The sequence below is a fragment of the Myotis myotis genome, unplaced genomic scaffold, assembly GCF_014108235.1.
Source record: "Myotis myotis isolate mMyoMyo1 unplaced genomic scaffold, mMyoMyo1.p scaffold_m19_p_17, whole genome shotgun sequence".
Taxonomy (NCBI): domain Eukaryota; kingdom Metazoa; phylum Chordata; class Mammalia; order Chiroptera; family Vespertilionidae; genus Myotis; species Myotis myotis.
In genome coordinates, this window is record NW_023416321.1 from 16050857 (window position 1) to 16076196 (window position 25340).

At 42.5% G+C, this 25340-nt stretch overlaps 1 protein-coding gene across 2 annotated transcripts; it reads right to left on the bottom strand.

Annotated features, from left to right (window-relative positions):
* Nucleotides 1-989: 989 nt before the first annotated feature.
* PRKAR1A (protein kinase cAMP-dependent type I regulatory subunit alpha) lies at nucleotides 990-22015 on the bottom strand. 2 transcript variants are annotated; one of them, XM_036339828.1, is made up of 12 exons: nucleotides 21859-21986; nucleotides 21439-21644; nucleotides 18531-18719; nucleotides 11405-11575; nucleotides 10523-10614; nucleotides 10256-10317; nucleotides 9077-9123; nucleotides 7965-8123; nucleotides 6830-6890; nucleotides 5649-5770; nucleotides 4372-4453; nucleotides 990-3422 (listed from the first exon to the last, which is right to left on the bottom strand). In XM_036339828.1, exons 3-12 carry the CDS (start codon nucleotides 18705-18707, stop codon nucleotides 3250-3252), a joined length of 1146 nt encoding a protein of 381 aa, XP_036195721.1. In that variant the 5' UTR covers nucleotides 18708-18719; nucleotides 21439-21644; nucleotides 21859-21986; the 3' UTR covers nucleotides 990-3249. The 2 variants fall into 2 exon arrangements, with proteins under 2 accessions (XP_036195721.1, XP_036195722.1); XM_036339829.1 differs by lacking the exon at nucleotides 21439-21644 and having other exon boundaries at nucleotides 21859-22015.
* Nucleotides 22016-25340: the final 3325 nt, after the last annotated feature.

Genomic DNA, 25340 nt, shown 5'->3' on the forward strand with positions numbered 1-25340 from the left:
GAGGTTCGATTCCCAGTCAAGGCACATGCCCCGGTTGTGGGCTCGATCCCCAGTGTGGGGCCTACAGCAGGCAGCTGATCAGTGATTTTCTCATTACTGATGTTTCTGTCTCTCTTTCCCTCTCTCTTCCTCTATGAAATCAATAAAAATATATTTAAAGGTTTGTTCTTACTGATTTTAGAGAGGGAGAGAGAGAAACATCAAAGTGCGAGAGAAATATTGATCAGCTGCCTCCTGCACTCCCTTCACGGAGACAGAACCCCAGCATGTGCCCAGATAGGAAATCAAACCAGACCTTTTGGCATATGGGAGGACACTCAACTGAGCCACACTGGCCAGGGCAACCTAAGGAACATGTTTAGCTGTACTCTGTTGTAACTCTAAAGGTTCCACTCCAGTAAGCTGATGGAAGGAATTACTGAATTTGGACGAGATGATTCAAAGCAGTTCTAATTAAAGGATGATCTAGAATACAACACATCTCCAACTCATCGAACATAAAGAAATTAATAACAATATACCGAGTACAACTTAATTAAGTCACTCCTCATAAATAAAACTTTATATATGCAAAATATATAAACAGACCTCAATATCTAAGTGGCTATTAAATTTAACCAAGGTGAGTATGCTGACCAGAAATAATGTTTCCCTGTTAAGTCTGGGCAAGTTCCAAAGCCAGAGAACCAGTCTTCAATGAAAAGGAAATGTCCCACTTCTGATTTAATCCTTCCTTCCAATACTCTATGAACAGACCTGCTATATCTCAATTACCCTTTTAGCAAGGTTTTCAGATTCATTCTTTGACAAGCCGACTTCGAAACCACTGAAAACAAACACATGACTCTTTCCAAACACTAATTCCGTAATTCACTTGTGATTTTAATTCTTGCCAATCAGATTTGGAGATTCCAAAGGGAGAAGGGGAGGACGAAGGGAAGAAAAGGGAAGAGAAGGACGAAGGGAAGAAAAACGGATTCATTTAAGAATTTAAATTATTGAATCTTTTTTATTACTTGACCTACCATTAAGACAATCTATAACAAAAAGAATAGAGTATATTAGCACACACAGTATAATCAGACTAGTAACCAGGAAACAATACAAAATGGTCCTTTGGCCATCTATACTTTCTAGAGCAATAGATCTGAGAAATTCACTTACCAAGTCCAGAAATGATGACTTCTAAAGTCTTGATTATCAACTAAGACAAACTATGCCATCGTGATATCTCACATATACTCAGATTGCACAAAGATAAAGCTTTAAATGTGTTAATTTTTAAATTTAGACTTACAATTTCTTAGATTAAAAACTACAAAAGGGAGTAAACAGCAAGCCAAATTATTTAAGAGCAAAATTCATTTAGGAAGCATTATATGTGAACATGATTATTATATACAGATATGAAACTGCAATTTATGGCATTCTAAATAATTCACTGAAGTACAGTTTTGGCATTTAAACAAAGATCAAATCAAGCTTTACGCTAATAAGAATGTAATTTTTATTTTTAATTTTTTAAATATAAAAGGTAGCTAAACACAACATATAGATCAGAAACCCTCACTTAATACAGATTTTGAAACATAAAAAATTTGTAATAAGATGGCTTTCTATCCCACACTAAAAGGTAAATAAAACCTCTTTCCCAGATTTATACTCCAAACTTAGTAACAACCTAAAAACTGCTCAAATCTATCAAAAAAATCTACCATGACCAATTTGCCTTTTAAATGGCCTGGGAAAGGGCAGGAGAAAGGATTAGTAATCAGAGCCAGTTGCTACAAATGGAAAAATGCTTGCAGTCACTCCCAAGTATAACCCTACATTACATATAAATCACGATGAAAATAAAAGTGCCCACATTACAGAACTGTGAGGATTTTGTTTAAAAAAATAACATAATAAAAATAAACTGTTGGGTATCATTGGTGCACATGGAATAATGTAACACATAAAGTTGATAAGGCTGGAAAATACTGAAACACAGTTAAGACGCAAAACACACAAGCTTACTTTAAAAGAACAAAACATCTGCCAGAGAATAAAGCTAGATAGGAAAGCAGAACTTTTCAGCAGGACGGCCTTCGAGACCAATTTGCAACAACACAGGCACACCCCACCCCACCCCCACCCACCATAAATTCTAGTTGATGTAAAAAGGAGGGGAAAACGTCAAACCAAAGTAAAAAACTTCTCCCCAAAATCTCTTGCCCCAGTGAATTTAGTGGGGCAAAGTTCCCAACAATGAACTCTCCACCTGGCATTTCTTCTTTTAGCAACATCACCTCCGTCTTTGTTATGACTTTTGCTCCATATATTCTATCTATTCCCAGCAATCCAATCTCCTGAAATCAACTGAAAGATGTACACTAACCAAAAGCTCTAAGCCAACAACCAAGAGTGGAGACCTGGAATTCTCATTCTCATTCAGCATCTCATGATCAACATTTGGCACTAGCTGGATCAATAAAGGTCTATTCAGAATTTCTGAGCTGAGGCAGATGTAGTTAAATCATAATTAGTATTTGCAGCCTATGATTTAGTTTCAAACTCAAAAGGCAGGTATGAATAGCTACACCTAAATGTATTTCAGAACTGGAGACGAAAAAGTAACAAGATACAATCAATACCAGGCAAATTCGCTTGACAAACATAAATTCTGGTTAAAAGGAAGAAGAAAACGTAACAGATCATATCCATCTGATAACTAGAAAAAAATGGGTATTTTCCCACCCTTAATCTAGTTTAAACACAGGCAGATATCTTTCTAAGATTTTTTCTATATCAGTTTTCCTAATCCTTAGAGCTTAATGAGAAATCATTTATTCTATAAAGAAATACAGCATAAATGGCCACAGTCTAAAATATGCTTATGATAATTAGAAAATTATACCACTTAAAAAAACATCTTGCACTGTTACAACATTACTCCATGGTAATTATTTGGTGCAGGGATCTGCCCTCACCAAAAAGCATGGCACGTATTGCCAGGTGGAATACTAACACTGCACAAAGAGAAGCAGCAACAGCAAAATCTCCATAGAACTCTCTATTTATTTAACTGTGTAGGAGCATTCAGTTAATGCTCCAAATTAAAAACAGTGCAATAAGAGCAACTTTAATATAAACAGACAAGAAGCTGCAATGCCAGTGGCCACGTGGTGCTGCAAATAGGGAAAATAAAGCAGTGTGCGAGTGAGGCATGGATTGGGGAGGTGAAAAGGGAGGCACACGAGGCAGATTTCAGACAGACAGTGACACAAAACTATTGTACTGCTGGATGTTTCGTTTGAGGATATCTGAGCACGGGCCAAGAACACGTTCAAATCTAGGTCGGTCCAGCTTAACGCACTTCAAAGGGCCACGAGCCACCACCGTGGCAGCTCGGGGACGATTCATCAGTAGTGCTATTTCACCTGGAGAAGGGAGAAAGAAGAGTAAGAGGAGGCTAACTTCTATGAGGAACATTTTCTTAGATGTGCATTTCTGAGAAGGAAAACAAATATGTATTTCTCTTAATAACTTAATACAGGCCACATCAAATCTGTACTTAAAAAACAACTGATCGGCCCAGCCGGCATGGCTCAGTGGTTGAGCATTGGCCTATGAACCAAGATGTCATGGTTCGATTCCTGGTCAGGGCACATGGGTTGTGGGCTCGATCCAGTGTGGGGCGTGCAGGAGGTAGCCAACCAATGATTCTCTCTCATCACTGATGTTTCTTTCTCCCTCTCCCTTCCTCTCTGATATTAATATATATTTTTAAAAAGTATTTTTTAAAAAACCAACTGAACGATGAGACAATCAATAACTTACTTATTAACTGAGTAAAGGTCAAAATCTCACACTAGTTCTCTGAGAGGCAAAAAAAAGATTGCAATCTATATATATATAAAAGCCTAAGTGACCATTTGACTGGTAATTATGATGTGCATTGACCACCAGGGGGCAGACGCTCAACTCACAAGCATGGAAACATGGAACAGACTGATGAGTCTCAAAGGGAAGGGGAGAGGGCGGGAAGAGATTAACCAAAGATTTTACATGCATACTAGAAGCACGGTGGGGTCCCTCGGCCTGGCCTGTGGGGACCAGACTGAAACCAGCAGTCCGACATCCCCCAAGGGTTCCCGGATTGTGAGAGGGCGCAGGCCGGGCTGAGGGACCCCACCTGTGCACGAATCCGTGCATCGGGCCGCTAGTTAAAGAATAAAATTCCTGGGTATTGGCACCAAATCTCCCCCTCCCCCCCCAAAATAAAAAAATTAAATTCAGGAGAATAAAAGACAAATTACGAGACTACGATATTGCACTTAAAGGTGACTTAAAGAAACGATATTATTTATTGTGAGGAAATCTACGTACCAAAATAATCAGAAGGCCCCAATCTTCCCACTTCAACAAACTCTTCGTTTTCTGATCTACGCTGTAGCACAGCGGCTGACCCCTGTAATAAAATCACCAAGAAGCGAAACAAAAATTTTCAAATTTAGGGTTACATTTTTTTTAAAATTTTGTTTTATTGCTTGAAGTATTACAAAGAGTATTACATATGTCTCCTCCCCCCCTCCCCCCTTGACATTCCCCTGGACTCCCCTACCCCCAGGTGACATTTTTATATACTATTCAATTTTAGCTACTCTGAAAAAAAAAATTTCATGGCTATTTAAAATCCTGTGTGTTCATATGACAAAAGCTGACTGAACAGAGTAACTGCATGAGCTTAATTCCTATTTACCCAGCAGTCCCTGATAGGGGCCCTTCTCATCAAGCTAAGGTGCTTGGGTAACTTGAAGGGTTCACACAGATTAGTAAACTACGGGAGGCAGGAAGGGGGTGATCTAACCTTGCTACCTGTTTTTATAGGTAAATTTCATAGGAACAATACACCAATTTACTTATAGTGTCTGCAGCTGCTCCTGCACTATGGTGATGGAAACTCTAGGGCTCACAGAGCCTAACTTACTTATCTGGCCCTGTACAGAAAGAGTCCCTTGATCCCCCTCACCACACCCCCAGGTTAAATAAAACCAATTAGCATCTACTGAGCCACATTCATAGAAAATATACTTTTTGGATCTACTTGTCAGTGGAGAGTATCTGCTATACGTTCCCACGCGTTGTGAAGCTATAAAACATAGTAACTCTTAGAAGTTAAACCCTTGCCTTTGGTCTTTGGTTGCCAAATGGCCCAAACACATAATTTTATTTATTTATTTATTTATTTATTAATATATATTTTGTTTTATTGCTTAAAGTATTAAAAGGAGTATTACATATGTCTCCTTTTTTCCCCCCCTTGACATTCTCCCGGCCTCCCCCAAACACATAATTTTAACAAAGATGGTGCAGAACCATTATAGTTGGCTATGTTGATAGCTTGTTTGCTTGCATAAGGGGGATTAATTTCAGCAGGCCAGAATTGGGCAATTACTTCATGAAGAGCCCTTCCAGAATTCTGACTCAAACACATTTAAAATGTGGTGGTCTGATAGAAAAACGAACAACTGCATTCCAAGATGAAAGGCAATTTTTAAATAAAACTGTCAGATATTCTTTAAACCTAAGGGTGTAAATAAGAATTAACCTTTTTTCTCTTATAGTGTACAACTTCTAATAGTATCAAACGCAAAGTCCTTTACCTCTAAGATAATAAAGAACTCATCCCCTGGTTCTCCCTGCACCACAATCTTCTGCCCATCTTCAAACTGGACTGGTTCCAATGCATCAGCTACTGTGAGGCGTTCCCACTTGTCCAAGGATTCTGAAAAGTAAGAATTACAAGAATTTCTCAAAATTCAGTATTGTTAAAAACTTCAAAACAAAAAGTATAAAGAGAATCAACCACATAGCCATGCCCATTCAATACTCGGTGAGTGTCTCACATGAAACATGGTGCCTGTCTTCAATTACCTCTAGTCTCAGCAAGATCCTCTGATTACTCATAGATAACCTTTAGGTCTTTTCTTCAGCAGCCCCAGTGACCAGGTTAATTTAGACCAAATGCACCCAATGGTAAAGGAATTGAAAATGTAATCATTTTGTATTCCTAAAGATTGCCATTACCCAAAAGTAATATGGAGTGTCACCATCCGTATTATTCCAGAGGTTTATAGAAGTCATTTATCTATTTAAATCCTCAGTTGAATTAACTTATCAAAGTAACAAGAAGTAGAAAATAGTTTGACCTTTGGAACAAAAGTTAACACCCAAGACACTAAGCAAATGTAATCATTTCAGAGAAAGGACAAATAAGGTGGTGGGAGGGTGGAAATCAATTCACTGTAACAAAACATGGCAGAAGGCATCCTACCTTATAAAAACTGCCATTTACCCTCTCAATGGTTGTAGCAACACATAGACATACCTCCAAAATTTCAACAAAACTTGCATTTTTTCAGAGAAAGCATATAATACCTCATCTTTCTACAGAGGAAGTACATTCTTGAAAATCTTTCCTTAACCAATAAACTCACTGATGGAGCAACAGAGACAGACGTCACAGGAGGAACAAGTGTAAATGTCCAGAGTCAGGAAGAGGACACTCAGCGCTTCTGTCTCTCCAGGAGAAGGGAGTAGCACATATTCCAGAAAGCTTCTCCCAGCTCCAATCTTTTCTAAGGTTTGTCATATACTAGCAAGTTAAGCAAACTTTAAAATTACTTCTCGGTATACTTTAACTTTGTAGTCCATGTGTTTTATGTTACTATTAGTAAAAACAGAATTGATAACTAGAGTAGTTTTTATGAAATACAATAGATACTGCTTAAGAATAGCTAACACTTCAACTTAATAATTCTCTATGCCATCTTCCAAAACTCACCTAAAATAGACACTTTACTAAGAAACTCCTCATACATCTTCCGCTTTCTCAGGGTGCTTCCCTATAAAAACACACACACATACACAAAAACAAAAAACATCATGTCAAAAAATGTGTAATTATCAAATAATGCTGTGGAAGAATAAATACTAAGTTTCAAGTAAATTAAGAGAGAGAGAGAGAAAAGTCAGAGCTTGCTGCTTCTGCTTCTTGATACATGGTTCTTTTTCTTCATGTGACTATAGCTGAATATATTTCCAGCTCAGGGTTGTTCCCCGTAACTCCAATCCTCCACGGAAGGAAAAAAAATAAAACTGCTACCACTTACAGGCCTCTCCCCGCCCCCCCAAAAGTGCTCAACTGTCTTATCTGCAACGTTTGTTAAATATATATAGGGAGGAAAAAGGGGAACAACACAGTACCCTACAATAACCATTCCTTACACAATTGCCTTGGCAATTTATATACTTTATAAAGATTGATATATACACACACATCTATACCCCAAATACAGAAAATTTTCAAAGTACATCTAACTGCATATTGTCAAATAGCCAGATAGGCTCTGCACAAATTTAGAAAACCATTCAAGGTGACGAATGCCGTCATCTGGGACTTAAACATCCAAAGCTACTCTATTAATTTGCCACAAAGTTCTCAAAAAGTCCGACTACATCATCAGAATGTTCCAAAGGTTTTGTTATTTTGTTTATTCCTTTAGTGAGAGGGAACATGACATTTTCATGACCGATAATCCACTTTCAGTTTAGGGAGCTGATTCCTTCTGAATGGCCTTATGGAACTTTATGCACTTAGAAGCAGCAGCTATCAGACTGACTGTGACGTGTAAAGAGTGGGCAAGTGAAGATGTGCCTGTCAGCAAGTGGAGAGAATTACAAAGGTAGCTGACCGTTTCAGACACACTACATTGCTCCCCATGTTACTCCTGGTCAAACTTTTGTTCTAAAAGATGACTGTCTCAAATGGTACAATGAATAGTGCTAACCTGGGCTCAATGCAAAGCACTCAATCATTAAAAGTAATATTCTCATTTTAATTTGGTGATATTATTCAATTTAAACATTAGTTACATGGACAGGTAGTCTAAATCACATTTCAAAAACCATTGTCTTACCATAAGGATTCTTCTATAGCTGTCTCGGTCAATACCCCACAATTTCACATTTGTCTTAGCTTTGACAGTGGCTGCTCGAGGTGTTCCATAAATCAAAGCAAGTTCTCCAAAGCTTCCTCCTTCCCCAACACTGGTTGCCCATTCATTGTTGACATAGACCTAAAATGCATATGACAATTGCTTTTTTCCTAAATACACAAATATCTAAGTATTAAAAACAGGCAAACCTTTTTTAGGAGTCAGAATCCTGAACTTGTTTTAAAATAGAATATACGCCCTGACCGGTTTGGCTCAGTGGATAGAGCATCAGCCTGCGGACTGGAGGGTCCCAGGTTCGATTCCGATCAAGGGCATGTACCTTGGTTGCAGGCACATCCCCAGTTGGGGGTGGGCAGGAGGCAGCTGATCGATGTTTCTCTCTCATCAATGTTTCTAACTCTCTATCCCTCTCCCTTCCTCTCTGTAAAAAAAAAAAAATCAATAAAATATATTTAAAAAATAAATAAATAAAATAGAATATACTATGTTTTCAATACATAGCAGAGCAAAATACTTGACTTCTGACAATGAGTGCAGTTCAGAGTGTCTGTGATTTACCTGGTTTAATCATCTGATAAGAAAAAGTACTCACTCAACTGATGATCAGGGCAGAAAGATGAAGCAAGCATTAATAAAAACCATACACATTTACAGAGTACTGTGCTGAGCACTGTGCTAATAAGCATTTCACTTGCATAAGGCACTGAGTTTTCTAATAATCCCGAGATCAATGCCATTAGTATCTCATTTCATTTATTAACAAAACTTACAGAATCAAAAAAGTTGTACCAAGTCTCATTACTAATGACGGGGTCTAGAGTCTCCCTTACACTGTCTTACTCCACAGCACACCTGCACAACTTAACCATTACTCCAGCAGAAGTTCTGAACTGCATGTCTACCTAAAGAAAATTACCTTTAGAAAGTTTGTGTCATTAAAATATTTGGCAAAAGCACTGATGGAATTAACATACAAAGGCTGTAACAGCCCTTCAGAAACTCTTAGAAGCAATATATATCAATACACTGACTTTTAAAATTATCAACATATTTTTGCTCTAATTAAATCTTACATCCATCTCTCCTTGATCAATCACATAGAAGTTATCCCCTTCATCACCTAAAGGAGAGGAGAATAAAAAGTTAGAAGCATTTTACAAATTAAAGAAACACAAAACAAACTATGAAGTTAATGTGAAATAAACTTATTTCCAGTTCTACTATGAGAGAAGAGTGTGTGTTATAAATTATAACACTCTTTCAAGGGGAAAAAGTCCAGTAACATATTTTAAAAATCATAAAATTGATCAAATTTTCAGTCATCTCATAATGAAAAATACCTCTGAAAAATAACTTCAAAAACAGCCATTGTGTGTGTGCAAAAATATTAACTGCCTATTATCTATAACAACATAAGAACCCAAATAAGTAATAAAATATCAGGCTGTCAAAAATAGGAAAATATATGGATCATAAAGACCCACAAAGATATTAAGAGTACATAAGAAAGGCAAAAGGTGAGGAGGGACCCAAAAGAATAGATCCATCTTAGTATATGTGGGCAAAAAGGTAAGAATCATTAGAAGGTATAAAACCTCATAAAAAGAGAACTACATGATGGAGAAAATAGTTATGCTTATTTCCTACTTTATTTTATATGTGATTAATAATATGAAGGATAGCCCTAACCGGTTTGGCTCAGTGCATAGAGCGTCAGTCTGCAGACTGAAAGGTCCCAGGTTCAATTCCGGTCAAGGGCATGTACCTTGGTTGTGGGCACATCCCCAGTAGGGGTTGTGCAGGAGTCAGCTGATCGATGTTTCTCTCTCACCGGTGTTTCTAACTCTCTATCCCTCTCCCTTCCTCTCTGTAAAAAAAGAAAAAATAAAAAAAAAAATAAAATTATATATATATATATATATACATACACAGAGAGAAAGAGAGGTTTTAAAAAATATGAAGGATATATGATTCTGAAATTCCATACATCCAAAATAAAAAATGCAGGAATTTCCTTTAACAGTTACTATAAACAAAATTATATCAGATGGTAGGGAAATATTAATCCCTTAGGGAAAGTGTGCCTTTTAGCTGAGTCAATTTTAATTTTCAAAAGAAATAAAAAAGTTTAGTAGTTTAACAAAAGGAAACTGGTAGGGTAAAAGAGAAAAACAAACTTCCGTATTAAAAACCCTCCAATCTGGCCTCCTCTCCCAGAGTAACACTGCAGGCCACAACAGCAGAGCCCTTACCTTGCTGAATAACAGTCTCTCCAGCAATAAAGGAAAGCGGAAACATGGCATCAAAAATATCACTGCAAGGGACAGAAGGCCTCGTGTTACATTTCATGCACCTCTTCTGTGGATTTCAAGCATTAACCTTAAAATTCAAGCTCCTAGATGTTCAGCAGGGATTGTCATCAAGTGAGTAATGAACATTAAAATGTGCAAGGATGATGAGACTAGTTTGGGACTACAGCTATACAGGAAAAGAGCATATAACAAAGAACCTTTACCTACCTTCTCTCATTATCATCAAGATGTGAAAACAGCACATTCTTTTCAATGGCCTTGGCTAACGCAGCCATTGTCTTATAATCTTTTGGTATAACCTAGAATAGAAGGTCAAATGATGATTGCATAAACCAAAAACATTTCATGCTTGCAACCTGCATGTCAAGTAAATGACAAGCTACATGACGGTATTGAAACAAGACTGCTTTAAGTATTTTCAACATAACCCACACATACCACCTTTGGTCCACAAAGTACTCAACAAATACTGACTAATTAATGCCCTTGCTTATAGCCAGACCTGTATTTAAAAGCTGGTATTTGGTTCTCAGTCAGCAGCTAAAGAAACAAACTAAAAAACACCTTGACCAAGATCATTATTCTAAGGCAAAGTGAACATTTTATGATAGTCATTTTTTAAATTGTGATCATGTGCCATTAGTTCCACAAGCCTCTTGGCAGAACGACTCTCTTCCCTCTTCAAGCTAATAGCATAACCTGAAATGGCGGGTGGGTTCTAAGGAAGAACCAATCGGGATGATGCTTATAGGATATAAGGTTAAAAGCCACAACATAAATTACAGGATGCCAAAAAAATTGACACCATGATTCAAGAAAAAAAAGGAGTACTGCCTCCTTCGACTGCAAAACATCATGGAAAAGAAAACAGCCAAAAATGAAATTATTCACTGTTTAATAATCACTTAGTTCTTTTCTTTGATGGCACTGACATCACAGAAATTTGTCCCTCAGTACCCAAGAACACAGGATGGAGCCTGTTCCTGTTTGTGTTTTACTATTCAAAATCATGAATGCATTCATCAAAGAAACTAGATTACCATGTGGGTCCCAAAAACATTGCCCCAAATGTTTAGACATCAAAGCTACCTTTCTAACATATGATGCAGCATCTTCCTCTGTGTAGACTTCAGCGCTGATAGCACCTCGTCGCCTCCGGCCTTTAACCACTGGGTTGGGTGGAGGAGGAGAGATTTCATCCTCTCTCGAATCTCCACGAGTGCTTGCTTTCTGCAGATTCTGAATCTGTTTGGCCTCCTCCTGAAAAAAAATTTATACATTTACAAAGGAGATCTTTCAGGATGTAAAGTTGGTGTTCTTGTATTTCAATGATAAGTCACCTCAAATCTCTTCCTCTAACACCAATGTAAAAGTTAAGGGGAAAAGCAAATTCCAAATGGGGGGAAAATGGAGTTGAGTTTGAAAAGAAATATTCTGAAAAGGACTGTTTCTCAGATGATAATAGATGCCATCTTATAATGAACAAAAGTCATCAGTATAAGGACACATAACATGCAAGTAAAAAATTACTTATTATAACAACACTAGAGGCCATGTGCACGAATTCGTGCACTGGTGGTGGTGGTGGTGGTGGGTCCCTCAGCCTGGCCTAAGGGGATCGGGCTGTAACAGGCTCTTTGACCTCCCCTGAGGGGTGTTGGATTGCAAGAGGGTGGTTCTTGGGTGACGCACCCTAAAATCGGGCTCCCTCCTCTCTGGTTCCGGATGCGTCACCAGAGAACTGCCGCTGACCCAAGTGACCTCAGTTGGGCAGCTCCTGCGTTGAGCGTCTGCCCCCTGGTGATCAGTGCGTGTCATAGCTATTGGCCAGTTGCTTTAAGCTTATATATATATACACACATTTATACAACAAGGATTGTAACACACACAACAGCAAAAAACTGCGAAACAAAATCCTGAGGAATTAGGTTTTTAGTATGCTGCTGCAGATAGCATGAGACCCCTCCTCCCCCCCAAAATAGAATGTATTCAGGCACTGCAAAGTGATTCAAGAATGTTTAGATTACTGGGTTACTTCCTTCATTCAATAAGCATTTGCGAAATCTGCATGCCAAGTCTACGATAGGCAAGGGAAATATAAAAACCAATGGAGGGTCCTGACCCCATGGAATTCATTTCTAACTGGAGTCTCAGAAAAAACAAATGAAATTATGTGATGATGGTAACCAAGAATTTAAATTAGATCAATATTTCTCCCAGCAGAGCTATAAGCATTCTTTATTATCAGTGTTTACACTTGTAGTTAAATTTTAAAAACTTTTACCTGCTTTTAAGAACATCTTGCTAAACTAATTGACATTAAAAACTGAAATGAACTATTTAACATTCTTATTTATCACATCTAGAGCCTTAAAAAGAAATTCCTCAGGTCTGCAACAAAGAATGAGTTTATTATGCCTGATTTAAACTAAGAATGAAAACACAAGAATGTGTTATCCACTACTTTTCTCATTTGACTCATTCTCCATCATTTTTCTAAACCACCTTTCAAATTAAAAATGAAGTTATTAGCATTTACGAATTATTTCAGAAAAGTTTTTGATAAAAATGAAATTGAGGTGGATGCCTATTTTTTCCCCTCTTGCATGGTACTCAGCCCTGACTTTGGCATCAAGCCAATACACATGCAGCAAAATATCCAGAACAGTAACCATAAAGATATTAATGTTAGTTTCTATTAACAGAATCATGCCTGATTTTTACTTTTTTTTTTTTTTTTTTTGAGGAACAGAGGTTTGCTTTATTTTTCTCCTTTGTCTGGGTTTTCTAATTTTCAATTAAGAAAAAACAATAGGAAAAACATATCACAAAAATAGATTTAATACATTTGTATGTTTGATTACAAATGCATGTACTTCTTGACTAAATAATCCATTCTATTTCTAAAAATTTATTATAAGATATGCATATATGTTAAATGACATATAAACAAAGTTACTCCTTGTATTGTTTTTAGTAGTAAAACACTGGAAACAACCAAAATGGTCATTAATGGAATGATTTTAAATAAACTATACTATATCTATGCAGGGAATTGCCACACACACATTTGAAAATAAGAAATTCTTTTACATGTGAATTTGCCTATAAATGCCCATAGGCCAATGAAACAGTGGTTGTATTTAAGGAAGACAACAGAGAGAAGACTTATTGTTACACCCTTTTGTACCTGCAGAATTTGGAACCATATACAAATATATAACTAATGTTTTTTAAAAAATACATTTTTAGAAAATTCACTTCCCTTTTCATTCTGGTAACTGCAATAATCAGTAAGGTTTTCTGATTCCTTATTAACATAGAACTATAAAACTCAAGTCTCCCCAAAGTTTAAAGAGTATAAATGAAAGCACAAACTCCATCACCTAAATTTGTCATTGGAATTTCACAAATAACATATCATTTGGAACTGTATTCTATCTAACTGAATTTTTAAGATTATTTTGAAGATAATTTCTTTTAAAATCCTCACTCAAGGAAATTTTTCCATTGATTTTTAGGGAGAGTGAACAGAGGGAAAGACAGAGAGAAATATTGAAGTGAAACACACATCGATTGGTTGCTTCCTGCAGGAGCCCAGGGCCCAGGCCAATGAGGAGCCCACAACCTAGGTACATTCCCTTGACCGGAACCAATCCCAGGACCCTTCAGTCCACAGTCCGACGCTCTACCCACTAAGCCAAACTGGCTAGGGCAGCATTTTGATTTTAACAATGTTGTATAGATTCTCATCTTTATAGCAATCAGATATAACCTAATCTTGATGACTCAGAGCCATTATCAATTTCGATTTCTAATTATCCTCGTTCTTGCTGTTGTCATTCTGTCAGTCTCTTCCCACTTCATATATTAAAACAATCCACCCCCTTCCCCCAAACCTTCCCAGACTACTTACTGGTTAATAGCAATACATTCTACTTTTTTATGTTCAGGCTAGAGGCCTGGTGCATGAAATTCATGCTGGGGGGGGGGGGGTGGCGCGGAGGTCCTCTCAGCCGGGCCTGTGCCCTCTCGCAGTACGGGAGCCCTCAGGAGAGGGTCCTGCCACTGCTGCTGCACTGGCCAGCTGTGAGCCTGCCAGCTGTGAGCCTGGCTCAGGGTTTTTGGCTGAGTAGCACTCCCCGTCATAGCGCACTGACCACCAGGGGCAGCTCCTGCGTTGAGCGCTGCCCCCCGGTGGTCAGTGTGCATCATAGCGATCGGTAGTTCCGCAGTTTGGTTGATTTGCATATTAGCCTTTTATTATATAGGACTAGGGGCCCGGTGCACGAAATTCGTGCACTGGGTGTTGGGGGGAGTGTCCCTCAGCCCAGCCTGCCCCCTCTCACATACTGGGAGCCCTCAGGCGTTGACCCCCATCACCCTCCGATCGCCTGATCGGCCCCTTGCCCAGGCCTGACGCCTCCGCCAGAGGTGTCAGGCTTGGAGAGGGGACCCCCATCTCCCCCCGATCACTGGCTCTGGCCCCCGCCCAGGCCTGAGGCCTCTGGCCCAAGAATCATGCCTGGGCAGGGGACCCCCATCTCCCTCTGATCGCTTGCTCCACCCCCCGCCCAAGCCTGACGCCTCTGACCCAGGCTTCAGGCCTGGCAAGGGGACCATCATATCCCCCCAATCCCCGGCTCCGCCCCCCACCCAGGCCTGATGCCTCAGCCAGAGGAGTTGACCCTCATCACCCTCCGATCACCAATCACCGGATCGGCCCCTTGACCAGGCCTGAGGCCTCCGGCAGAGGTGTCAGGCCTGGGCAGGGGACCCCCAGCTCCCCGCGGTTGCAGGCTCCGCCCCTGCCCAGGCCTAACGCCTCTGGCCTAGGCGTCTGGCCCGGGCAGCGGGGACCTGCAGTGGCAGCGGGGGGCGCCGCGATCGTGGGCTTCGCTTTAGGCCCAGGCAAGGGACCCCTAGCTCCTGGGACTGCCAGCTTCGACGGTGCCCAGCTCCCATCGCTGGCTCCACCCCTACTTCCTGCTATCACTGGCCAGGGCGGCAAAGGCGCCTGATTCTCCGATCATGGCTGGGGGGCAGGGCAAAGGCGGCCCTGGGGCCGCCTTTGCCCTGCCCCCCAGCTCTTAGCTCCCCCCTGGGTTTCCGATCACTGTCAGTGGCAGGGGGCTTCTTCCTGCCTTCCCTTTCGCCTCCCTGCATTGTGCCTACATATGCAAATTAGCCGCCATCTTGTTGGCAGTTAACTGCCAATCTTAGTTGGCAGTTAACCGCCAATCTTAGTTGGCAGTTAATTTGCATATAGCCCTGATTAGCCAATGAAAACGGTAGCGCCGTACACCAATTACCATTTTTCTCTTTTATTAGTGTAGATAGGATTCTGTCCTGACCACTTAGTGTTTTTAACAATTATTTGTTCCCTCCCTTTACTTACCAGTCTATTCTTACCTGTACGTAAAGTTACCACCCAACTGACTTGGGGCTTGACCTTATGACTTGCTTTGACCCTGGACCGTAAGTGGACATGCCATACCATGCCCACTTGTGTGGTCTGACTCTGCCCCACTGAACTTCTGTCCCCTTTCTGCCTTGAGAAGGGCTTGCTCTAACAGTGGCTGCTCTTTCCACTCAGCCCCAGAGTTAAGGCATGTGGAGACAAGACAAGATATGCTGAGCTCAGAAGAGCTGCATATGACTGAGAAATGAGAAAGGTCTTTTATATAAACCACTGAAATTTGAGGGTTATATGCTGCTGTAACAATAACTATTACAGTGTACAATCATAACCAAGTTACTTAATCACTCTTAGTTTTATCTGCAACCTCTGTAAATTGGTGATAATCACCTAACTCACAAATTTGAAATGAGTGTGTATGTAGAGTGCTTCACATAGTATTTGGCACATACACTCAATGGTCGCAGCTATTAAATTCTTCTAATCTATCAGATAGGCAAAGTTCTAATATATGCATAAAAGGGGACTTGAATTCCAGATGAAGGTCTGAAGTAAAACACAGCAGCTTTCAATAAATGCTGTGAGAGCCTGGCCGGCAAGGCTTAGTGGTTGAGCATCGACCTATGAACCAGGAGGTCACGGTTTCAATTCCTGGTCAGGGCATATATGCCCCAGCTGCAGGCTCAATCCCCAGTGTGCACATGCAGGAGGCAGCCAATCAATGAAACTCATCACTGATGTTTCTTGCTCTCTCTTCCTTCCTCTCTGAAATCAATTAAAAATATATTAAAATTAAAAATAAAATAAACGCTGTGGAAGTTTTTGGTGCACTGAATAGTTGATGATACCAGAAACATGACCCTTGGTTAACACAAGGAAGGTGAGAAGAATGTTGACTGTATTTTCAGACATCTAAAACTAACACCTAATGTGCAGAACAACTGACCTATTAAAAAATTGAAAATCTACTTACTTAAAAGCCCTGGCTAAAGAAATGTATGCAAGTGAACGAAGACCCTTGCATTATAGGAAAAGTTTAAGCTGGGACCTTCAGTAAGAGGTAAAGAAGCCAATACACATTAAATCTAAAAATCCCACCTGCAAAGAAGCTAGTAATGATTTCTTGCCTTCCCCTTTGATAGTGCTTAATCAGTGCTATTTAAGTACAAGCTTTGAAACCAGCACTGTACATTCAACACTCCCTGTAAAAAGACACATAGTGTCTCACCAACTTCATCCCCTTGTTGGATGGTTTCTATTGATATACAAAGAGAAGAGGAATCACGTTACAGTGACCCATTTCAGAACCAGATCTCTAGGAACGAACTGTATCGCAAAATGAAAAGCCCACAGCAGCCTGGCTCTAAAGTATCTCGCTATTTGGACAGAGCTTAAAGAGAAAATCATGCCCTGGCTGGGTGGCTTATTTGGTTGAAGCATCATCCTGTACACCAAAAGGTTGGTCGGGGTTAAGTACAGGAGGCAATTGATTGAGATTTCTCTCTCACACTGATCTCTCTCTCTCTCTTTCTCACTCTCTTTCTCAAAAAATAAAAAATAAAATAAACATATCCTCAGGTGAGGATTTAAAGCGCGCGCGCGCGCGCGCACACGCGCACACACACACACGCACACACACACACACACGCACAGACTTTCTACTACAATTCCAAGACAGCAAGGCTACATTCACAGGGACTGGTTATTTGTTGTTATTGTTAATTATTCTAATTATGATACTAAACACCAATTTTAACAGCTTTTCAAGAAAACAGTAGAAAATGCCAATCATTGAGCCACTGAAATAATTTTTAAAACCTTATTTTACTTCATAAGTTACTGATTAACTGTCCAAATCAATGGGATTTATCATACACATTTCCATTATACAGTTAGATAATGATCATATACCTAAGATACCCTTCTTAACTGGATCATAATCATTATAAACCTTATCAAAACTTCAATACGTGTAATAAGACCTGTAAATTTATCTCACAAATTTATAGGAGCAATTCAAACTACTCAAAACATTTAGGGATCCAGACTTTCTCATTCATCATTTCTTGAGGGAATAATTAAAGCATGGTCTTTGATGCAAAATTATCATTTTGCTTAGAAAAACATACACATATGCTTTGGGCACACTGATACACACACAGTGAGGATAAAAAACCAAAAACTGGTTTAACTTTTTTTTAAGAGGAAATGAGTCCTGACCAGGTCTGTAAAAAAAGTACAATCTTGGCAATCATTACCCTTGATCTCTGCTCTACAGTCAATTCATCTGAGATATAGTTTATAAAAAAATGAACTGCACTAATCCAGTTCTGATCTATTGGTCACAAACTAGACTCAAATGCTTCATTCACTTGGTTTTAAAAGGTGGGATAAGGCTTATTAAGGTTACTTGCTTTGCTGAGGAAGAGAAAAACATTAACTGCTTTCAAGTACCTTAGAATTTCTCATTCCATACACTGCTATACTACTTCTGATCAATTGTATGTAGTCAGTTATTCTATTTAACCAGTTTTATGTATTAATTAAAACAGTTACATTTGGAAACCCTTTGTTTGCCATGTAAAATTAGCATACAGATTTGTTTTCTGGTAAAGCCTACTGATGGCAAAGTTAAAAATTTAAGTGCCTTAACTGCCCCCTTGTTTTGAAATTCTATTTTAGACTTCTTATTTGGTCAGAATTTCGTTTCTTCCAAAAGATACAGATTAGCAACATTCTACAGCATTACATTTAAGGATTGTCAGGGTCATCTCATCTCCCCACATTTATTTTTACCTTCTCCAACCTCTCGAAGTATTCCCTGAGGAATGCCATAGGTCTCTCTGGTCGAGCAGTGCACAACTGCACAATGGAATCCTTCAGCAGGGCCTGAATGTTGTGCTTCTGCACGTAGAGCTCACATTCCCGGAGGCTGCGCTCCTCCTCAGTGGCTGCAGAGGTGCCAGACGCCATGGTTCTCGTTCTCTACAAGGAAAAAGGCACACATTCGCTTGTGTAAACTATAAAGAGCAAATGCCAATTTGGCCTTTAACTTAACAAGTTCATTAGGACTGATTCACAAAGGTGTTTTCTCCCCCTCCCTAGGTAGATTTTTATTTTAAGGGAGGCGAGCGCTAAGGAATGCTATGATATGCAGAGAAATAGCATTCTTCCAAGGAAGTGTCTCATTCGGTTTCTGCTGCAGGCTCTAGACTCTGCAGGCAGCAACAGTGAGGGGCAATAACCTCAGCTCCAGGGAGGAAGTGTGAGCCACCATCCCCGCAGAGGCGGGCGCTGAGGAGTCAGGCCCGTGGGAATTTCATTCACTTCTCCCCCTGCAAAAAAATCATGAGGAGTGGGAAGTGTGTAGTGGTAAACAGGACAGAGAATTACAAGGGCACACAACAAGGTTCTAAATGAGAGCAAATAAGCACAATGAAGAACATCTGACATTCCCTATACGAAACTCCCATCTCAAGGGACTGTCCTAATGGCAGCCAGCAAACCACTGGGGCAAAGGATCTGATGAGCCAACTGCTAGAGTAATCAAACAATTTTAAAACACAGAAAGAACCCCAGATGAGACTCTTTTACCAGATTCCAACCCTAATTGATAACACACTTTAAAGCATTGATAAGAGGAAAAATCCTTAATCGAAGAAAAGAATTTACCAAATAAACTATAAAAGATTAAGACAGGAAAATGTCAAAACATTTTCTTCATCTGAATAGGAAAATATTAAAATATGTTAAATTTTAAACTTACATAAAGATTCAATAGGTAAATTGCATTTAAGGAATTTTAGAGGATTCATACTATCTCGAACTATCTCGACATGAAGTAAAATAGAGATATAATAACAGGTAGCTAACCTTACCTTGGAACTAAAAGCTTAGTTAATTTAACCAACAGATTCATAAACTGTTTTCCTTCTAACTCCTAATTACTAAATAATTGATTAGAAAATAAAAGCCAGGTCTGCTCTGCAATTCAAATCAATACTAATCCGACGTTTCAAAATATAATGCACACAAAACTACTGAAAGGAAACGGTGCATGTAAAAGCAGGAAGAAATACCAGAATAAAGTGCTACACTATTACTCATGTTATTTTGGTGACTTTCATAAGGGTCAATAAAGAGCAGGTTAATTAACAGACCACGAAAAAGTGTGCATCTCCCTGACAACATACATTAAAGGATGCAGATAAAGAATCATGCTGCCATTTCAGAAATAAACGGTTAAAAAAAAAACCCAAAACATCTACTTGAGGATGGGTTTACGCTGGACTCTTTTTCAGGTCAATCATATGAACCGAGAATAACCTTCACCAGAATTTTATGCATTTCTGATAATACTTAAGGCCACCAAGAACAATAATAAATCAGATCTCTTCTGCTTCAAAACAGAGACCCCCCCCCCCCCAGGAATATCAATACACGTATTCAATTGACCACAGATATCATTCAAAGATTAATGAGAACTGGGTCTAAACTTTAGACTCTAAAGGGATGAAACTGTTTTTTGTTGAAAACAAAGTAATGCACTAAAAAGACCAAAAAGTAGACGCTGGTAATGAGGTTAGCACATGAACAAAAAATGCCCCGATAATAATACAGTCATCATGGGAACCCCCGAATATCCACAGTTCACGGTCTTAACATTTTTAACTGAACAGACTGCGGCCCTGTACTGGTACTTTTAGACTGAAGAGCCCAACAACTTAGCTTCTCCCTCCAAAAACTACGCAACACTTTAAAATGTCAACCGCAGGGTCTCTTCGCTCACGTCCTCTTGGCTGGACATGCCAGGTGGGATGAAATGCTAGGGAATGTTTAGAACCCCGGAGAAGGGCTGGCTGACTCAGGCTGCACCCCCTCGGAGCGGCCGGGAGCGCCTCCCCGGAGAACACGCGGGCCTCCTTCCCCCGGCGGGACCCACCGACCCTCGGGGAACCTCTCGGGCACCACACCTCCCTGCGCTGCAGGGGTTAACAGATACCGCGTATTTTCGAGAGAAGGACGGAGGGTGCCCTTCATCCTACTCGAGTCGGAAAGCCACCGAGGTGGCGACGAGGACTCGGGAGAGGGGACAAAACAAAACAAAACGGGAGAAGGAGGTGAAAGGGGACAAAACGGAATTTAGGAGCCGGGCTAGAACCGTGATAATCCCGGCCAGGAGGAAAAGCGGCCGCTGGAGACGACGAGGAGAGGGCAGTCGAGAGGAAAACAAGACCCGACGGGTCTCCAAGATCCGCCAGAAACGCCGAGGGAAACCATGGCCGAAGCCGGTAAAAACACGAGCTGTTGTCCTTCAAGAAACGAGGGGCGGCGCGCGGGGGCGGAGGCGGCGGGGCGCGTGGGCCGCGGAGGGACAGGGCAGGCCGCGGAGGGCCGGGGGCCGGAGCCACGGGAAGTGGGGGGAGCGCGCGGGCGGAGGCTGGGGGGCGCTGCGGTCGGGGAGCCCCGCACCGGAGAGGACGTCCCGGGGGGCTGGAGGCCTCGGAGGTACAGAATCGGGGTCGGAGGCGCGGCCCCGGGCGGGAGGCCTGCGGGGAGGCGCCCGCCGGGGAGGGGCAGGGGGTGCGGCCATCCCCTGCAGGTCGCTCCCCGTGACGCCATCTTGGATCGGTCCAGCGCCCCCCAAACCGGCGCCGGGGCGGCGAAGCTCGCCGCAGCGGGGCCCCTCGTCGAGCGCACTTGCCTGGGGACGCGAGGAGGCGAGCGCGGGGCGGCGGCTGCGAGTCTGCGGCTGGCTGAGCTCGCTCGGCGCTTCCCTCCCAGGCCGGACCTACTCTGCGATAGCGGCTCCGCGGCGGCTCCACCGGAAACGACCCGGCCGCAGCCAATCACCGCTCGGCTACTGACGTCAATGCGCCTCGCTCTGGCCAGAGCCGTCGCCTTGACAACCTTAAAGGCGCAGCGAGCGGCCCCATTTACTCTGCCGCCCCTTCTAGGAGGACCCCTTCCACGCCCCTCCTGGTCCTGGAATCCTACCCCTTCTGCTCTTCTTTCCTTCTTAATTCCCCCGTTTTCCGCCGCCCTTTTCTCACTCCCGCCTCTTCGCCGTTTCCCCACTCTTTCTAGCCCGGCGCTCCCCTCCTGTTCACCTGTCCCTCCTTACCTGCCCCTCTCGGGATGCTTCAGGGTCCCCTTTCTTCTTCCCGCAGCTCTTGGCTCCCTCTCCTCCGGTCCTGTCCTTCCTTTTCTTCTCCTCTCCTTCCTCTCCCAACCCTCACTCCTGCCGCCTCCGCCTTTTCTCTTTCCTTTCAACCCCACGCCCCCGATCCCACCCCCACCCAGCCCACGTGGGGCGTCTCGGATGTCAGGTGGTCGACTCCGCCCCTGCAGGGGAGGACGCGGAGCCCCCGCGGGGAGATTCGTGCAGTTTCCCGGCCCAGAGGAGGCGGCGGCCCCCGCGGATCTGCGGCAGCTGCGCCGCGGGCCGAGCGCGGGCGGATGCCCGGGATGCGCACGCCCGGCTGCGCATCCTGTGCCCCACCAGCGCCGCGCAAGCCTCCGGCCCCGGTCCGCCATCCGGTCCAGGAAACCTGAGCCCGGCCAAGTGTCTGCTTGGCAGATCGGGCTGCTCTCCCCTCCGGGGGTGCTGTCGTCAGTGGAGGCCACTCCGGCCCCGTGGGCACAAGACACTGGAAAGGATGTTGTCAGGGTCCAAGATTGGCCTGAGTCCTTCTAGGACCTGAAATACCACCCCCACCGCCCCCCCATCACGCCCTAGCCCGTGTGGTGAGAAGTACAAAGCGTGCAGATGGGCACCAACGCTCCGTGACCACACAAAAAATCTCAACTGCCCGCAAAAGCTGCACCGATGGAGGATGACTCGGGGAGGGGGAGCGACTTGACTCCTTCAGCCATCTCCCTCCCCCCGCCCCCCCCATCAGCGTATCTGCCCCTGGAGGAAGAAAGGGGGAGCAGGGGGCAGATTTCTACAAATAAAGTCGCTCAAAGAATACAGTAGGCCCTTGGAGCACACGGATCCTTGGGTCTGACCGGTGCCTGTGGCACTCGCATGGTATATGCCTCCAGGGCTGTAGGTGTAAACACAATGCATTTAAAACCGAATTCAAAGCCCTGCCTGCCCAGGTGGCTCCGTGGTTGAGCACGGACCTATGAACCAGGAGGTCACCTTGGATTCCCGGTCAGGGCACATGCCCAGGTTGTGGGCTGGATCCCCAGTGTGGGGCGAGCAGGAGGCAGCCGGTCAATGATTTTCTCTCATCATTGATGTTTCTATTTATCTCCCCCCCTCTCTGAAATCAATAAAAAGATAGATTTTAAAAATAAAGTAAGATTGAATGCATAAACTATCTCACTAATAATTTTTATATTGATTCCAGTTTGAAATGGTAATAGTTGGATGTATTACATTAACTGCGATTAAAATTAATTTCACCTTTTTTTGGGCTTTTTAAATGTAGCTATTAGACAATTTTTAATTATGTATATTGCTGGTGTTCTATTTCCGTTGGGCAGCACTGATGTGGGAGACCAACTGCTCCCCTCGCTCCGCCGGCTATAATAAGAGGCCTGCTCACTAGAATATTCTAGTTAGGTATGGTTATCCCCCTGCTTTCTGCGAGAGGAAGCACAGGCAATAGCAGAAAAACCGATTATGCCTACAGGGGGGACATGTAAGAGGCAAGTTTCTCCTCCCCCAGCTCGGTACCCCTACATGTTGACCCTTGGCCTTTTGCCAGGGATGGGTGGCATGGGGGATTAAAGACAGAGCCCGAGTCATATAGGATTTCACCCTTGTCAGTACAAAGAAGCGCTAATAAACTGAACCCTGAGCTGGCAAGCAGGACAGGGAATTCGATAGCATTGAGCAGGCCCGGTCCTGTTCGGAGAAGAAAACAGTTCAGTCGGATTAATCTGAGTTGGGTTTCAGGCTCTGCCATCTCCAGCAATTGACTTAATCTCCATGAGCCTCAGTTTCCTCAATTATAAAAGGATACGCAGGGCTGTGTTAAATGACCTGGTAAAGAAAATCATGGCAAACACAGACATAGCACTTACCGTGTTCCTGGCACTGTTCTAAGTGCTTTACACATAACAATTAATGTAATCCTCATAATGACTCTCTGACGTAGGTATTTTTATTACTGTTATTGTTGCAGGAGGAAAAGGGGGGGTGACGTGCGTGCAAAAGGTAAGTGACGTGCGTGCAAAAGGCTGCACAGGCAGTGGTCTTAATCACTCTCCTTCACAGCGTCTCTAATAATAAAAGTGTAATATGCTCATTAGACTGGGCAGCCGAATGAGCTTCCGGATGTCCTTCCGGATGAAGCCGGGGCTGCGAGGGCCGAGCCTCTTGCACGAATTTCGTGCACCGGGCCTCTAGTATATAAATAAAGTGCCCAGCACAGGGTGGGGCACCTACATAAATGTTAGTTTGCCTCCCACATTTCCTCCCCTTGCTAAAGAGTGACCTAAACTGTAAGAGCTGTACTGTGTCCCCACCGTCAGTGTTACCTTCCTAAGACCATCAAGACACTTAGAAGAAGGAAACACCACAGAGGACATGGGACTGAGTGCTTTGAGTGGCAGCTGCTTCCTTGCTAAGGCCCTGCTGTGCGTGTCCCTTTCAGCTGCACTCAGTCCAGCCACCGGCCACTTCCTGTGTCAGTCGTGCTCAACCTTGTTCTGGCTGCCAAACCCTCCTATGCTGGGGCTTTACGAGACAAAACGGGAATCGGGCGGTGGCTGGTTGAGCCTGGGGAAGAGTTGAGGGGGACAGCTGTTCTGGAAAACCATGCAGCCTCGGTGGCTTCCCAGTGATGTGAATGCTCCTTCGGTGCCCCTGTGACGTTGCGAGAATAACAGCTTTAAGCTACATTTCAGAAATGATCCTTGCTCCACCGTCGTGTCTGTGGTCTCCCCTTCTCGAGAGGCCCTCTGCCCTTGATTCCGAGGTCTGACAGCCTGCCTTTGGCCTGTGTCCTTGGAACGCCCAACAAAGCAAGCTTCTAGGGTAGGGGGTTGTAAGTAAACATTTCTCTTTAAAGCAAACTTCCCCAGTTGCTGTCACAATGCTTGTGAAACAAGAGAAAACAATTTGAAAACCAAATATCAGCAGTGCGTTTAGTAGGGAGAAGTCGAACTAAGAACCAAATCACAAAAAGAGAGACTACTCTGGTGGCCCATTTCTTAGTGTTTCTTATGCTTAAAGCTTCCCTTGGCTGAGGACAGGCCCACAGACTTGAGACTTCCAAAGGGAGCTTTTCAGACGATCCACACCTGTGTGTGGTGTGCAGTGGCGCTGAGGATTCATGCTTCCCGTGGAACCCAAGGTTTGGTTTTCAAACTTAACTCAGTTCCAGCGAGCATGCAAATGCCAAAAGTCTTCCTACTTTTCTCCCTGGCAGAAGCTTATCTAAACAGAGAAGGGGTGCTTATCTTGTGGATGACTGAAAATATCAACCACAAAACCAGAAGAGTGGCAAGCTAAAGAGATTTCCCAGTAAAACATATCTTCAGCCAAAACATGTCTTCATCCAAAATAGCATATGTAAATCCACAATGTGCAACAAGAGAGCACTCGCTTAGGTTTCCCAGAGAAACATCACCCATGGAATGTATAAAGAG

Coding starts and splice junctions, on each gene's coding strand:
- PRKAR1A (XM_036339829.1), bottom strand. CDS start 18,707: ATGGCGTCTGGCACCTCTGCAGCCACTGAGGAGGAGCGCAGCCTCCGG. Junction 5,771..6,829: donor TAGTAAAGTGTCTATTTTAG/GTGAGTTTTGGA, acceptor CTTACTTTTCAG/AATCCTTGGACAAGTGGGAA. Junction 4,454..5,648: donor AGTTCTTTATTATCTTAGAG/GTAAAGGACTTT, acceptor ATTTTATTACAG/GGGTCAGCCGCTGTGCTACA.